This window comes from Rhinatrema bivittatum, chromosome 14, assembly GCF_901001135.1.
Source record: "Rhinatrema bivittatum chromosome 14, aRhiBiv1.1, whole genome shotgun sequence".
In the NCBI taxonomy this organism is placed as follows: Eukaryota; Metazoa; Chordata; class Amphibia; order Gymnophiona; family Rhinatrematidae; genus Rhinatrema; species Rhinatrema bivittatum.
The window spans coordinates 58,134,626-58,150,747 of record NC_042628.1 but is presented as its reverse complement, the minus strand read 5'-3'; the positions used below and the strand labels follow the sequence as shown (position 1 = coordinate 58,150,747).

Below are 16,122 nucleotides of genomic sequence, written 5' to 3'. Positions count from 1 at the left end.
TCCACATTTCACTGGCTATATTTTTTTGAATATAGCTGGTTAAGCTTAAACTTATCCAGCCATGTGCAGCCAGATAACTTTAGTATTGCTCTGAGGCAGCCCTAGAGATATCCAGTAATTTTGATGGATACAACTTAATATTGACAGGTGTAACCCAAAGCGCTTTTTGAGTTACTAATAAATAGGTCTTGCAACAGTCTAGTGGAGTTAGGGCAGAGCTGTAATGGATACCCTTGGTCCTGAGGCTTTTATAGCAGAGCTCTGCAATAGGCTCTGGGAGCAGTCTAAGCTGAGAGTGAGCGGCTGTATTTTCCTAAATTGGATTTTGGGCCTTCTGGAGTCTCAGAAACCCTCCGAGACCCCTCCAGGATAGGCCAAAGGGGCGCCACTGCTCTACTTTCCACATGAGGTGCAGGGTGACTGCTCTGGGAGTAAGTTTGGGATTTTGAACCTTTATTTAGAGGAATGTTGCTGGAGGCCTGGGCCTTTCCGAAGCCCAGGGAATGGGGAACCCTGGGCTGAAAACGCCCAGTGTTTAGGGAAGATCTGCCCAACAAAGGTGGTGACCCGTTGCAGCGGATTTCTGCAGTTACCTAATTTGGGGAAGATTTGTTTTCCAACATCTGGGAGGAAGGGTTTTCTGCCCCTCTTCCTGCCATCAAGGGAACTGGCAAGAACTGCAGTCAGCCAGGATTCCTACAACCAGGGATCCCACCAAAAGATTAATCTACTAACTGAGAGTAAAAGATCTGCATTCAAGAAAGGACAGTTATCTGGTGTCCACAAAGAGCCCTGAGGGATAGAGACATTAGCTCTGTGCCCAGATAGATTTTTGTGCCATCGGAAGGGGTTTCCTGACCATCAAGGGGCCTGGCCCAGTGCGACCACTGCACAATCTAATCCAGAAATGTGGATGGATTCCTGGCCTAATAAAGACAAATGCACAGATAAAGGAGAAAAGGTCTGTAATTCAGAGAGAAACTGAAGAGACTGTGGTGTGTGATTTACCATACTTAATTGTGCCATTCAACAACGCTGTATCAGTAAAGCATTATTTTGGCCACTGCCTACGTGTTCCAAGTGTGGTTTCTTTGGCACACAATGCACAGTGCACAGAATGAAGAGGAAGCTCCAGCACAGCTCACCAGTCGCCCCGTACTGGGACCGGACAGGAGTTCTTTCCACCCCTAGTCCGAAGGTCCTACACTTTGGGATGGGAGGAGACGTAAAAGCTAGCCAGGGTCCTTTTCTCAAAGAACTTAACAAATAACTTTGTCAACCTCCATACCCAACTTGTACTTTAAGGAGGGGTTACACTAAATTAGCTGGATAAATTTGCTGTGTCGCAGAGGGTCCCTTTTATATCTGGCTAGGTTTTAACTGGATAAGTACATATTCAAAAGTTGGCATTTAGCCGGATAACTCACAAGTTATACAGCTAAATGTCTTTGGATATAGACCTCTCCATATCCAAGCTTTTGCCTGAGAAATGTCTTATTTCTGTGTTATACCATCTTGCACTTGTAAGGGCCCTAGGAGTCGTTTTCAAAGGGATGCAAATGGCTAAGTATGAGCTCAGCTAGACAGATCAAAGCCGTTGAAATCTGACAGAGTTAGCCAGCTACCTTTAGCTGCTCAGATGACAGGAGGGGAAGGGTTGGATTAGGGTGCAGAGTAGCTCTCCAGTTTGGGTAGGCCGCTGCCTGGGCTGGACAGAGCAGAAAGCAGCTGTCTATTCTCTGCCTGGCACTGGTCAATAGAGTTGTGGCTCCGGCTCTGTTTGCCAGGACTAAGGTGGCTTTCAGCACCGCTGTCAGAGAGTTATTCTAAGAAATAAATCTGGAAGCTGCCGGGATCCTGCCGTGATCCTGACCCTGCAGAGGGTGCCACTGGAGTGGGAGGTTAGTGTTAGGGGGGAGGGGGGAGGGGAAGAGGAGTGGGCTGGAGGTAAGTGTTTTTTGCTAAACCAGATGGGGTGGGGGAGCGGTGACAATCTGCTGCATTTAACATGGGGGCCTTGGGGGAGGAAAAAACAGGCTGGTATGACTCACTGTGGTGAAGGATCAGGCCACTATGTCCACTTGGTGGTATTTTTTTTTTTCGTGGTCGTTAAAGTTATCCAGGTACATGTACCTGGATAACTCTGAATTCTGACCAGCATTATTCAAACATAGCTTTTTAGGTTCCAAACGTTATGCTGGTCGGTATACCTGGATACTTTCATTTGAGGATATTCACTGGGATGTTTATCCTGCTGAATACCCCTGATATCCAGCTAACTTTAGTTGGATAAGTTATCTATTACATTTTTCTTTAGTTTGGAAAAAACATGCGCAAATTTTGTCATGACAATAAAAAGTTTCCTAAATCTAAATCTGAGAAAAGCTGCATTAGGAGAAGAAGAAAAGAGAACAGCACAGGTGGAGGAGGGAGGGGAGTGAGAGAGAAAAGCACCGATGGGAGAGGGAGGGGAGTGAGAGAGAAAAGCACAGGTGGAGGAGGGAGGGGAGTGAGAAAGAAAAGCCCTGATGGAGGAGAGAGGGAGGGGAGTGAGAGAGAAAAGCCCCGGTGGAGGAGGGAGGGGAATGAGAGAGAAAAGCCCCAGTGGTGCCCCTCCCTCTCTCAATGAAACTCCTTCCCCCACTGTTGCTTTTCCCAAGCCATGGCAGTGCCAGAGGAGACTCCAGCAGGTACAAGCACTGCTCTCTTGTGCCTCCTGCTGGTGGTAAGGAGGATGGGGAGGAGGAAGGGCCATGCAGGGTTTCGGGGGGGGGGGGGGGGGGGGTGCAGGGCACTTACAGTTACCCAGATTTCCCTGCTCTTCCCCAAATACCCCACTACATCTGAGTACTGACACCTTGTTTTCTAGAAAAAAAGCATAACTGGAGAGAGGGATAAAAGAGAAGAACCCGGAACTGAGGATCCTGAGGAGGAGGAGCGCAGGTGCACAAGGCGGTGGGAGCTCCACAGATCTCACCCGTAGGGCAATCGGGAAGGTCCCATTGCTGGCTTCACGGCAGACCCATTGAGGAGATGCCTGTTCTGGAGCTGGAGGAGTGGCGTCTGTAGTCGTGTCATCTGCAGAGATTGGTTCCCAGCCAGGGGTCCGCTTCCATGGACGCCCCCCAGTTGCACCAGCTGGAGAGCCAGGAGCCCAGCTAAAAAGAAAGAGAAAAAATGAGTTAAGACATGGAAAATGGGGAAGACGTCAAATAACTTTGATTGATTTCTATGATGGGGTCAAGAGAGTCCACTCTGGTGAACATCAAGTGACAGTGGGGAACCTCCGGGCTCAATGCTAGGACTGGTCCCCATCAATATCTTTATTAAACAGCATGGCAAAGGGACTTAAAGAAAAATATGCTTGTTTTCAGATGACACAAAAATCCTTAACAGGAAACAGGTTTGCAAGCTCTGCTTCAATGCAAAAACATTGTGGAATTATACATCAGGGTGCAAAACTCCTCTAGAAGCTGATCACACAGGGAACAGACCAAAGAATAATCATTTTGGATGAGCTGGAGCCTGCAGCAGGGAAGACTAACAGAATGAATGAATGTATCAGCAGTAGGAAAAAGGAGGTAGTATCACCTGTGTACTGGTCACTAGCAAGACCCTACCCAAAGCCAGGGCCAATAACGCCAAGAAGGCTGCACTATGCTGCCACTAGGAAGGAGAGCTAAGCTGGGGTACGTGGGTGCATGAATCATCTAGGGCACCAAATACTCTTCTACCTGCCCTGACTTCATCTTGAACATGGAGTTCTTTGTAAGGATATTAAGAGGTCAGAATTCAGTAAGCCAGAATGTAGAAGTTATCTGGAGGACTTTAGCCAGAAAGCCAGTGGCTAATGAATAGCAAATCACTGGGATTAGATGGTATTCACTCCAGAGCTCTGAAGGAACTCAAACATGAAGTTGGAGATCTGTTTCAATCTATTATTCAAAACAGTCACGGTACCAGAGGACTGGAAGGGGGCCAATGTGATACCAATTTCTTTTTTAAAAGGGCTCCAGGGGCGATCTGGGAAACTGTAGACCAGTGAACCTGATGTCAGTGCCAGGCAAAATGGCAGAAACTATATTTAAAACCAAAATTGCTGACTACATGCTTTAATGGGGGAAGAGTAAACAAAGTTTTTTTGCAAAGGAAAGTCTTGCCTTACTAATTTACTAGAGGGGTAAATAAGCATGCAGATAGAGGCAAGCTGGTTGGTTTAGAATATTTGGATTTTCAGAAGATATTTGATGAAAGTACCTCATGATAGTCTCCTTGGGAAATTGGGATTGTCATGAGAGAGGACAGTGTCCTATTGTGGACCAGTAACCAAATAAAAAGACAGGAAACAGAGAGTGGGACTAAATGGTCAGTTTTCCAAATGGAGAAGGGTCATTCGTGGAGTGCCCCAGGGGTCAGTAGTGGGAGCTGACCTATTTAGCCTATTCCTAAATGTATTTTGTTTATTGATTGACTGATTGATATTCTTCCTTTCAGACACTTGAAAGCAAATTACATTCAGGTACTGTATGTATTTGTAAACGAGCTGGAGAAAGGAACAATGAGCAAGGTGACCAAATTGTTTCAAGTCCGTTAAAACAGCAGTGCATCGAAATGGCAGATACGATTTAATGTGCCAAAGTGCAAAGCGATGCACGTAGGGAAAAATAATCCCAACTACAGGTGCACAATAGGAGTCACTACTCAGGAAAAAGACCTCAGAGTCCTCGTGGACAATACCTTGAAATCTTTATCTCAGTGGGCAGCGACACTCAAAAAGGCAAAAGATTAGGAATTATTTGGAAAGGAAGAAAGAACAAAACTGAGAATATCATAATGCCTTTGTATACAGTTGATCCATGATGCAACCATACTGGGTGCAGTTCTAGTCACCCTATGTCAAGAAAGACATAGAAAAGGTACAGAGAAGAGCATAAAAAATGGGGATGGAAAAGCTCCCTGATGGAAAAAGGCTAAACAGGTTAGGGCTGTTTAACTTGGAAAAAAGATGGCAGATTTATACAATGATGAGGGGGTGGAACAGGTGAATAGGGAGCAGTTATTTACCCTTTCAAGCATCACTAGGACTAGGAATCACTCCATGAAACTGCAGATTTAAAACAAATCGAGGGAAGTATTTTTCACTCAGCACTATCAGGCTAACGAATCTGCTGCCAGAGAATATGGTCAAGGTGACTAACACAGTGAAGTTCAAAAGAGGATTGGAAAAGCTCCTGAAGGAAAAGTCCATAAACTGTTATTAGCCAGGCAGACTTGGGAAAGCCTGCACTTATCCCTGGGAATGAGATATGAGGAATAGATCAACTATTGAGGATCTGACAGGTACTTGTGACCCGGACTGGCTATGGTCAGAGACCGGATGCTGGGCTCGATGGACCTTGGTGTGACCCAGCATGGCACTTCTTATGTTATTCAGTAAAAGTGCTGCGGGATATACGTGGCTATGGTTAGCCAGATAAAGTTACCCAGGTAACTCTGCTGCTCGCTAGGCTTTGGAATACAGAGCCCCAATCCCCACCTCCTGAGATATAACCACGACGCCTCAAAGTGCGCCTCTCAAAAGCCAAGCCGCAAGACAGAAGCGATCTGCCCCTTCGAAAAATGTTGGTCCCTGGCGAAGGAGTCGCGGCAGATGACTGAGACGAAGCGGCCCTTCCACCTTGGCGACGTGGCCATTCCGGCGCCACCAGAATTACCGACCCCGGGTGCGTCTCCACTCGCCGTATGACCTTTCCCACCAGGGGCCATGGTGGGAACACATACAGCAGGCACTGGTGTGGCCACGGTCGGACCAGCGCATCGACACCTTCTGCTCCATGCTCCCTTCTGCGACTGAAGAAGCGGGGAGCCTTCGTGTTTCTGGCGGTTGCCATCAGGTCCAAGCGAGGGAGTCCCCAGCGCTTGACTATCAGCCCCATGGCTTCCTCCGACAGCTCCCACTCTTCGGGATCCAGATGTTGTTGACTGAGAAAATCCGCCTGTACATTGTCTACGCCCGCGATGTGGGACGCCGCTAAGCGCTCTAGATGGAGCTCCGCCCATTCCATCAGACTGTCGGTCTCCAATGACACGAGATGGCTTCTCGTGCCCCCCTGTCGATTGATGTAGGCTACCGTGGTCGCATTGTCGGACAGGACTCTGACCGCCCGTCGGTGTACCAGGGAGAGGAACCCTCGAAGGGCTAGGCGAACAGCCCTGGTCTCTAGTCGGTTGATGGGCCAACTCGATTGTTCCGCCGACCATCGACCCTGGATCGAACTGTGCTGACAGACCGCTCCCCAACCGGACAGACTGGCTTCCGTGGTTACTACTACCCAATCTGGAGCCTCCAGGGATACCCCCCGGGCGACCCGCTGAGGGTCCAACCACCAGTGGAGACCATGTAACGTCGACTGTGGGATCGGCAGGACCGCCTGGTATTCTCGTGAAGCTGGTTTCCACCTGGAGAGTAACGACCTCTGAAAAGGCCGCAGGTGAGCAAAGGCCCACGGGACCAGATCTATGGTGGATGCCATGGTGCCCAAGACCTGCAGATAGTCCCATGCCGTGGGAGTTTCGAGTCTCATGAAGGCGCGGATCAGCTTGCGAAGCGCCTGTGCCCTTTCTGGACTCAGGAACACCATCGCCCTCCCTGTGTCGAAATGGGCTCCCAGGAAGTCCAAGGACTGAGATGGCACGAGCTTGCTCTTTGCAAAATTGACGATCCACCCCAGGGATTGAAGTAAGCGAATCACTCTTTCCACAGCTTGAAGACCCTGCTCTCGGGATTTCGCCCGGATGAGCCAATCGTCCAGGTAGGGATGGACCAGAATACCTTCTTTGCGAAGAGCCGCCGCCACGACTACCATGACCTTGGTAAAGACCCGAGGAGCAGTGGCCAGGCCGAAGGGTAAGGCCCGAAACTGAAAATGCTGACCCAGGATCTTGAACCGTAGGTAGCGCTGGTGAGCCTGGAAGGTAGCTTCCGTAAGATCCAGTGAAGCCAAGAATTCCCCTGGGTGGACTGCCGCCAATACGGAGCGAAGCGTTTCCATGCGGAACCGAGGGACCTTGAGAGATTTGTTGACGGTCTTGAGGTCCAGGATTGGCCAGAAAGTCCCTTCTTTCTTGGGCACCACGAAATAAACGGAATAATGACCTCGGCCGAGGTCGGAGGCCCCGACCGGTGTTATCGCTCCCAGGGAAAGGTGCCGGTCCAGAGTCTGTCGGACGGCCTGCTGTTTGAGCCTGAACCGCATGGGGAAAACAGAAATCTGTCTCGTGGAACGCGTACAAAGTCCAAGACGTAGCCGTGTCTTAGGATATCTAGAACCCACTGATCCGACGTGATTTGGACCCACTCCTCGTAAAAGAGAGCAAGCCGACCCCCCAGGCGGGGGGTTGGCTCGTGCGTCCACCTGGCATCATTGGGAGGATTTAGGAGTAGAGCCTGATCCTTGCCCGTCCTTGCCCTGACGTCGCCCCCGAAAGGATCGGCTCCAGGTGTGGGAACGAGAGGATGGTGCTCTAGGCGGAGGCTGCCTAGAGGGACGAGATCTGCATTGATTCCGATACCTGTTTCTAGCTGAGTTGAAGGACCTGGAAGACCGAGGGCGATCCTCTGGTAGCTTATGGACCGCATTCTCATTAAGAGATTTGATAATCTGATCCAGATCTTCTCCAAAGAGATACCTGCCCTTAAAGGGAAGGGAACCCAAACGAGTCTTGGAGGAGGCGTCTGCCGACCAGTTTCTCAGCCACAGGAGACGACGAGCCGATACCGCTGCCACCATAGAGCGAGCTAAGATCCGTAGGAGGTCGTATAGGGCATCAACACCATAGGCAACTATGGTCTGCCTGCTGTGTCTCCGCCTCCGGCAGCGACTGGGAAGTAAGCAGTTGTTGGATCCAACGAAGCCCCACACGCTGCGCGAGCGAACTGCAAATTGCCGCCCGCATTCCCAATGCTGACACTTCGAAGATCCGTTTCAGGTATACCTCCAGCTTCCGGTCCTGAACGTCCTTCAAAGCCGTACCCCCCGTGACGGGGATTTATTTATTTATTTTATTTAAAAATATTTCTATACCGTCTTTACAAACAGTGTTTAATCAAAACGGTTTACAAATATCAAATAAAAATAAAGATAAAACTAATAAAACTAAAAGTAAGGATTACTTAAAGATAACTTAGTTATAGAAGATATAAAAATTACAAAAATTATTCATTAATATAAAATAAAATTAAAATAAAATAGGTAATTTAAACAAATCAGTAAACAAGTGAAAGAATCGGGATCAGGTGCCAAAACTGGGAATATGATGCATTATTTGGTGGGTGGTATATGAAATGCAATTTGAAATAAATGTGTTTTTAAAGATTTTTTGAATTGTTTGGAGTTGGATATGGATCTGATGGAGTCTGGTAATGAATTCCATAAAATGGGACCTATGACTGAAAAAGCTCTTTTTCTGGTAATATCTAAACGGGCTTGTCGAGGTGATGGGATATCAAGAAGATTTTTGTCCATTGACCTTAGGTGTCTGGTAGGTTTGTAAATGCGGAGGATGGTGCATAAAGTAACTGAGTTAGGGGTATGAATAAGAAAGTGTATAATGGATAGAATTTTAAACTGTATTCTGTATTTGACTGGTAACCAATGTAAAGATTGAAGTATTGGGGTGATATGATTTTTTTTGAAGAATTTGTTAGGATACGTGCTGCTGCATTTTGGATTAATTGAAGTGAATGAAGTGTGTTTTCTGGGAGACCTATGTATAGAGAATTACAGTAATCCAGTCCGGAGAAGATGAGTGATTGAAGAATAGTCCGAAAGTCATGAAAGAAAAGTAGGGGACGTAGATGTTTTAAGAGTTGAAGTTTATAGAAAGAATTCCTAGTTAGTACAGATATATGCTGTTTTAAAGAAAGGTCTGTATTGATAGTTATGCCTAAGTTTTTTGCAGATTTTGATATGGGGATAGTTGTTCCATTGAATATAAGTTGAGAAGGGGGGCCTATAGATGAATCAGTTATTGATGAAAGGTGAACTATTTCTGTTTTATTTGGATTTAGTTTCAAACGGTTGTGGGAAAGCTAGGTATCGATGGTTGTGAGATATAATGATACTAAAGATAATGTATGGGACCAGGAGATGTTATATGGCACCATGAATTGTATATCGTCAGCATAGATTTTGAATTTTATGTTTAGTGAGGCTAGTATGTGACAGAGAGGTAACAGATAGATATTGAAAAGAATAGGAGATAAAGAGGAACCCTGTGGAACACCTGATGCAATGGAGTATGTATCGGAGGAATGATTATTTATAGTAACTTGTTGAATACGGTCAGTTAGAAATGAACCATTGTAATACAGTGCCTGTAATACCTATAGATTTAAGAATGGAAATAAGGATTTGGTGATCAATGGTATCAAATGCTGCTGATATATCTAAGAAAACAATAATGTGATCTGTGTAAGAGTCAAAAGCCCGAAATATAGAATCAAAAGAAGTCAGAAGAAGAGTCTCGATTGAGTGGTATGTTTGGTGACCGCCGAGAAGGCGGAATCCACAGCGGGGACCTTTAACAACTCCAGAAAGTCGGCCGGGAGAGGATACAATTTCTCCATGGCCCGGCTGACCCTAAGGTTGGATTCAGGAGTATCCCATTCTCTGGAAATGAGCTGAAGTATGTTGTGATGAGTTGGAAAAGCCTTAGCCAACGGCCGCAGGCCCGCCAAGAGAGGATCCCCCTTCTTGACCTTCGGGTCGGGCTCCACCGGATCCGGGGGGGGGGGGGGAATGTCCATCTCTTGCAGAATATGGGGAATGAGGTCATCCAATTCCCCGGCCTTAAAAATGCGGAGAACCCGCGGATCGTCGCCCTGCAACTGAGATGCCAGGAGGGAATCTTCCCACTCCAGGTCCAAGGTGACGTCCCCTCCCGAGACAGAACACGGAGCCGACTGACTCCCTGGGGGATCTCGAGAGGGCCCCGGCCCTTCATCAAACCAAGGGACCCCAGCCTGAGGGGCCTTGACTCCTGAAATGGTGTCCAAACGAGCTAGCTTTGGGGGAGGAGGGCCCCCAGTCACCCCCAGCGAGTCCCTGCTCTGTAGGAAGGCCCGGTGCATTAATACTACAAATTCGGGAGAAAAAGTCGGAAACCCCGAGGATCCCGATCCAGGTGACCTCCCCAGGTGTCCCCCGGCCTCCGATGTCACCCCCGAGGCTGTAGCCGGAAGCATGGCCCCCATCGAGTCTCCTGCCTCCTCCTCAGAGAGACTGGCATCCGAATTATGAAACAAAATGGCCGCCGTTCCCGCGCTCAGCGGGAACGGGGCCTGCCTCTTTAAAGCGGCTCGATCTTGCAGCCTGGAGGGCTCTCCTGAGGGAGGGCTATCATCTCCATCGGAGGTACCCCCCGAACGAGGGTCCTCTCAGGGTCGGCGCTCTCCCTGACAGCCGGCGGCCTCACAGGGGGCTGTGCGCTGCATCTGTCATGAGGTAGGCCGAAGTAGTGGAGGAGGGGTGAGTGGCAGCGCGCGTGGCAACGGCGAATGAAGGCGAGGGCCGCCTGAGCTTTTCCCCCACCGACCCTGAGGTACCTTCGGGGAATTCCCCGTCCCGAAGGCTAGCGGCCCCGGGGAATGATTCATTGCGGGGCCGCGGGTCGGGACTCCACTCGCTCCACAAGGGAGGCGGGAAAAAAGGGGCTGACCGAAACGCGCCTGAGGGGGAGTGATCGGCACCACCAGTATGCACCCCGAGGGCCGGCTCACAGCCGGCTGAACGATCTCCCGGTAAGCTGCAAAGAAAAAACCACACTTACCCACAATATGAAGAAGCGAGAGAGAAAGTAAAAGACAGAAAACTGTAAAAACAGCCTGTCAGCAAGTCACCCGGCATACAGGGAGGAAAGGTCCTCACTGTGCAGCCTGCTACAAAATAAATTTGTCTAGGAGTAAATTAAGAACCCCTTAGAAATTGATCTACTTTCCCTATTCTTTATTCTCTCTTTTTTTTTTTTTTTTTTTTACTTGATCCCCCTGAAAAGAAAAAGGCCTAGGAAAATCCTAAGTTAAAAGTGCTGGGGAACACTGTGTCCCCTGCTCACATCTGCTGGAGTCAGAACAATACTGAGGATTGAGGCAGGGGAGGGGACACTATATAGGACCTCCCCTAGAAGTTTTAGTTCTGACTCCATCTGCTGGACGGGGGACATAACCCACCATCTGGACTGATCCTGGTACGTACAGGGAACTGGCAAGTACCCAAACACCAAGATCCCATGCTACTGATACAATTAATAGCAGTGGCTATTCCCTAAGTAAACTTGATTAATAGCAGTTAATGGACTTCTCCAATAACTTATCCAAACTTTTTTGAACCCAGCTACACTAACTGAGATGTGGTTAGCCACATCCTCTGGCAACAAATTCCAGAGCTTAATTGTGCATTTAGTGAAAAAGAATTTTCTCTGATTCATCTTAAATGTACTACTCGCTAATTTCATGGAATGCCCCTTGGTCCTTCTATTATCTGAAAGTGTAAATAACCGATTCACGTCTACTTGCTCAAGACCTCTCATGATCTTAAAGACCTCTATCATATCCCCCCTCAGTCGTCTCTTCTCCAAGATGAACAGCCCTAATCTCTTCAGCCTTTCCTCATAGGGGAGCTGTTCCATCCCCTTAATCATTTTGCTTGCCCTTCTCTGTACTTTCTCCATCGTAACTATATTACAAATGAAGCACACAGGGATGGCCCGAGAGTTGGTTTAGGAATGAAAACTCAGATGCCTCTCTATTCAGGTTCAGAAAGGGAAGAAAAGAAAGCAGACTTGCACAGAGTGGTGACAGAGCTGCTCTGAGGTCCAGGGAGAGGTGGCAAGGTCAAGCAGCAGTGGGACCTTGCAATACACTTAGGGCTGGTGCTGGAGATTGAAGGGCAGCAGGCTGAGTGGCCGACTAGGCAAGGCTGCCCAGCCGAAGGGGAGATCCCCACAGCAGAGCCAACAGATACTCTCAGACGCTCCTCATCTGCCGATATGTACTAGGTTACAAACTGAGCCACCAAGTTCCAAGACTGGCCAGCCAGCATCATGCAGTCACCAACGTACAAAGCAAGGAAGGCACATTATTGGCTGATGCAGTCATCATGGCTGATGAGAATGCCTCGCGAAGTCCCGCCCCTTACAAGTGAGAACTCCTACCATATGTAATATCACTGCAGTTAGACAACAGCACTGAGCAGCAGGCACTAACACGCACCATTTCCATGCAGAGACACCGGGCGATCAGCGTCCTTGCTGCGGGCAGCTTCCCCTCGTCTCCGCGGCAGGCTACCTGTCCTCTGCAGCCCTGGGGAACTCTGGGAAGGAAATTAAAAGAAAAAAGGCAAAAGGTGAGGCTGACAATTAAGAAAACAGTCGCTTTCCTGCTCTACCCTTGCTGGCCAGGTAGAGGGGCAGGGCTTAAGGAGAGCCAGCGTGACACAAGTTCACTGGGCCCAAGCTGTGATGGCTGATGCCCTCACGTTGATAATGTCGGTATTTTTGTATGGGAGATGTGGGGGCATGTGCCTGATTTCAACAGAATCGCCAGCAGGACTAAGGTGGATATTGGGTGGCACAATGAATGACTTGTCACCACACCCAGGTTGCCAAGGGCGGGCTCAGCCGATTCTGGATTTCCTTCCGTTTGTCCTACACTGGCGGCACATCCATAGAAATATATGCACACAGACAAACATTATTCATTACAGAGGAGGAAACCAGACTGGAAGAGGAGAGGACATGAGCCCCCTACCTTCAGCGAGCTCAGGACAGACAGATTACTGACGGACAGCACGCAGGAATGGGCGGAGCCCGCGGAATCCTCAAACGGAATGCACCTCTGGGCTACCGCAAGCTGCGGGAGGAAACGGCGAGAGTGTAAGGGAACAGAGGAAAGAGACACACTTAAATTCACAGAGACATCAAGTGACAGGCTCGCACGGGGACGGATAGCATCTGCTCAGCGAAGTCAGAGAGAGCTCCCAAGTCAGAGAATATCTTTCTTGCTTCTTCACATCTATTTTTTTCAAGACAAATTTGGGGATTTTTCTTAATTTTCTTTTAATTACTTCACATGCTTAATTTTTCCCACTGTTCTATTTCTTCTTTTCTTGGGCCTTTAGATACAGATATCTTCACCCATCTGTTAATGCAACTGCTTCCTTTAGACATATATAAGGGAACCACAGAAAACAAGTGGCGAGAGAAACAGACGTGCAAACCACTAACAGACCCTCACCAAATACAGAATAGTGACCATAAATTAGAAACAGAAATAAGCATACAAAAACTGAACTGGAAACTCAAGATATTGGCTTCTGCCTGCAGTGAAAGGCCAGAGAAATAAGCAGAAATGCATTTCCTCCTGTACTATGTAAAATTCAAATATTTAAGAGATGCATTTTCCCAAAGCCGAAAGAGAAAAATCAAAGGAATTCCTACAAATAAGCCAGGAATAAGCTCCTGCAGCTATACAGTCCTGGATTTATACATAGGTCTACTATATGCTTGTGCCTCAGATGGCACATTTCCTGCCCCCACAGACCTTCAAAAGCTACATTCCCCTCCTTTCCAGCATCACAGTGCTCTTAATGTGGTGAGCACAGGGACTAAGCCTTCAGTCCCTGCCCCTTCTGGGCTTCCATGCAAAGAGGCGGGGCTTATGAGTAGAGGCCAAGTCCCTGCACTCACTGCATCAAGCACTGCATGCTGGAGCGGAGATCTGGAGATGGGGAGTACAAAGGAGCATCAGCAATGCAGGGTTCCACAGTTTATTGGTGGGCAGGGAGCAGAGCGCAGAGGTGACAGGGCACCGGCACTAATAGTGCCTAGGTGTGGCATTTGACCAAATTTGTCTGTGCAGCTACAATAACAAAATATGTTGTATCCTGCCAGCAGGTCAGAAATGTAATCTGACCAGGTTCAAGGTGGAACAGCACCAGAATTTGAGAACTGTTCTTTCTGACTTTGTAATTCTTTGCTCTTACCCCTGAGGGCCTGACTGACAAAGGTTTTTCTCCCATTTTGTGTCTGTGGGAAAAAGCTTCAATGAATCTGATTCTGAGGGGGCAATATTCAAAAGCTTTTATGCGGGCGGTTTCCACCTCGCTGACCAGCCCTTTAGGGATGTACAGCACAGTGAAATAGGTAGTAAGGCTGATGCACTTTAGCACAGCCCTGTCAGCAGGCACACGCTTTCCATATCATTTTGATACTGGCATTACCCTCAGAGGGTGGCACCTGCCCCAAGAAAGCAGCTCATCTTGACGCACTTTTACGCACATAGACTCTAAGATGTTAGCACATGCTAACAAAGGAAATATGCAATGCCGGATTTTCTTCAGGCATTTGCATATTTCCAGCCCCAGAGAATCCGGCCCACATATCAATATCCCAGCATTGTTAAAACTTGTTTTACCAGTTAAACTCTCTCTCTACAAATGCACAAACCATTTGGTCTCATCCCTGTTCCCAACACATAAGAGACAGAGGAATATGTACACAGACTCAGGGGGCTACCAGTGGCTCCATGACACTTGGCTGAGTCGTTTCATGTTTTGCACCCACAGCATGCATGGAAGCAGACATCTAATTTTAAAGCAAGACTGTCATCTCCTCACAGCCAATGGGGGTAAAACCAGAACCGGCTCTTTCTGTTCTAGACGACATGGAATCTTCTAGTAACCCTAAGCAGAGAGGATCATGGGTACCTTCGTCAGCACCTGTGTACCAGCTGGAAAACTCTCTCCACTCTCCTTCTCACATTTGTTGCTCAGTTCCATCAGGCGACTCTTCTCCTTAAATTAATAAAAAGAAAAATTTAACAGAAAAAGAAAAAAAAAAAGCATAAGAAGATTCCCTGAAGGTGGAGCTGGTATTTAGAACCTGAGACAGTGGCTCCACTGATCAGCCACAAAGGACAGCACCCCAATGTGGTCAAACAGTCCAAGCTCATCTTGCCTCAGCTACAATCCTCTTTTCTGGCCACTAACAGGGACGCAGTTCCAGTTTCATTCAGAACCCGATTATTGGGTTCATGCCCTGCAGAAATTCTTCACCCAAGATGCTCTCAGAGATCTCGGGGGGTTTCCAAATCTATTTTAATTGTAACAAATGGGCTAGGAATAGGAACTGCTGTGGAAGGGGGCGGTGCATAGAGAAGAAGGAATGGGGAGGAGGGATGACTCACCAGGATTAGGGTTTTCACGGTTTGACTCTTCTCTTCTGAGAGCGCTTGGCATTCGGTTCCCATCTGCTCCCTAATCTTCTTCACCTGCTCCTCCAGCCTCAGTAATTTCAGCTGCCATGAACAGAAGGAGACAGGTTGGGAAGTGGCTTAGAGGAAGCAGGGTTACTGGGATGTAGTTTGTGCCTTTAGTCCACCAAGGAGCCACTATGAGAAACAGAGATGAGGAGATGGAAAGACAGAAGAAGAGAAGGAGGAGCGAGAACAGACAGAAGAGAGGAAGGAGGGGAAAGAAAAGCAAAGAAACCATTAGAAAGAAGTAAAAGAGCAGAAGACAAAAAAATGAGATGAAAGTCAAAGAAAAAGCAAGAGAAAGAGTGTAGAGGTCTTTTAACCAAAGCCATGGATAGTTCTGAAGACACTGTGGAGCCAACTCCTGCCGCCTTCCTGTAGAGCTGTTATAAAAGGGTAGGAAACCTGGTAAGACACCAACATTTTAAGGGGTTCTCAGACTAAATGCAGTTTCTCAATTTATTCTGGGATGGGAGAAGCAGGTCCATACCACACTCCTCCCCTGTTGCTGATCACAAAAGCCAAGGTCAGTGCCGCAGCTCTTGCCACAGACCAAAACGTTCTGTGTCCTGGTGCAGTCCTTACCTTGCTCTTGTTGAGGCCATTTTGATGTTCAGATATCTCTTGCATGATCTGTCGGTAGGCTGTCTCTCGTTCCTCCTCCAGGCTGCTCTCCTTTTCCAGCTGCTGGAACTCCAAGTCTTCAAAGGCCTTGGTGGCTGCTTCTAGCAACTCCCACATCTGGGTAGGAAAAGGTCACCATGGGAAGAGGTCAACCTCTGATGACAACCTGATTTATTTATTTATTT

At 47.9% G+C, this 16,122-nt stretch overlaps 1 protein-coding gene across 5 annotated transcripts in view; it reads right to left on the bottom strand.

Annotated features, from left to right (window-relative positions):
* PHLDB3 (pleckstrin homology like domain family B member 3) overlaps positions 1-16,122 on the bottom strand; it is a 61,776-nt gene that overhangs the window by 19,283 nt on the left and 26,371 nt on the right. For 4 of the 5 annotated variants that reach the window (XM_029576400.1, XM_029576398.1, XM_029576402.1 and 1 more), the window contains 6 exons: positions 15,899-16,054; positions 15,245-15,355; positions 14,766-14,852; positions 12,809-12,910; positions 12,272-12,371; positions 2,978-3,158 (listed from right to left, as the gene is read on the bottom strand). In XM_029576400.1, the coding sequence (XP_029432260.1) occupies positions 2,978-3,158; positions 12,272-12,371; positions 12,809-12,910; positions 14,766-14,852; positions 15,245-15,355; positions 15,899-16,054 (737 nt within the window). The remainder of the gene's footprint in view (positions 1-2,977; positions 3,159-12,271; positions 12,372-12,808; positions 12,911-14,765; positions 14,853-15,244; positions 15,356-15,898; positions 16,055-16,122) is intronic. The other variant, XM_029576401.1, reaches the window with a different exon arrangement.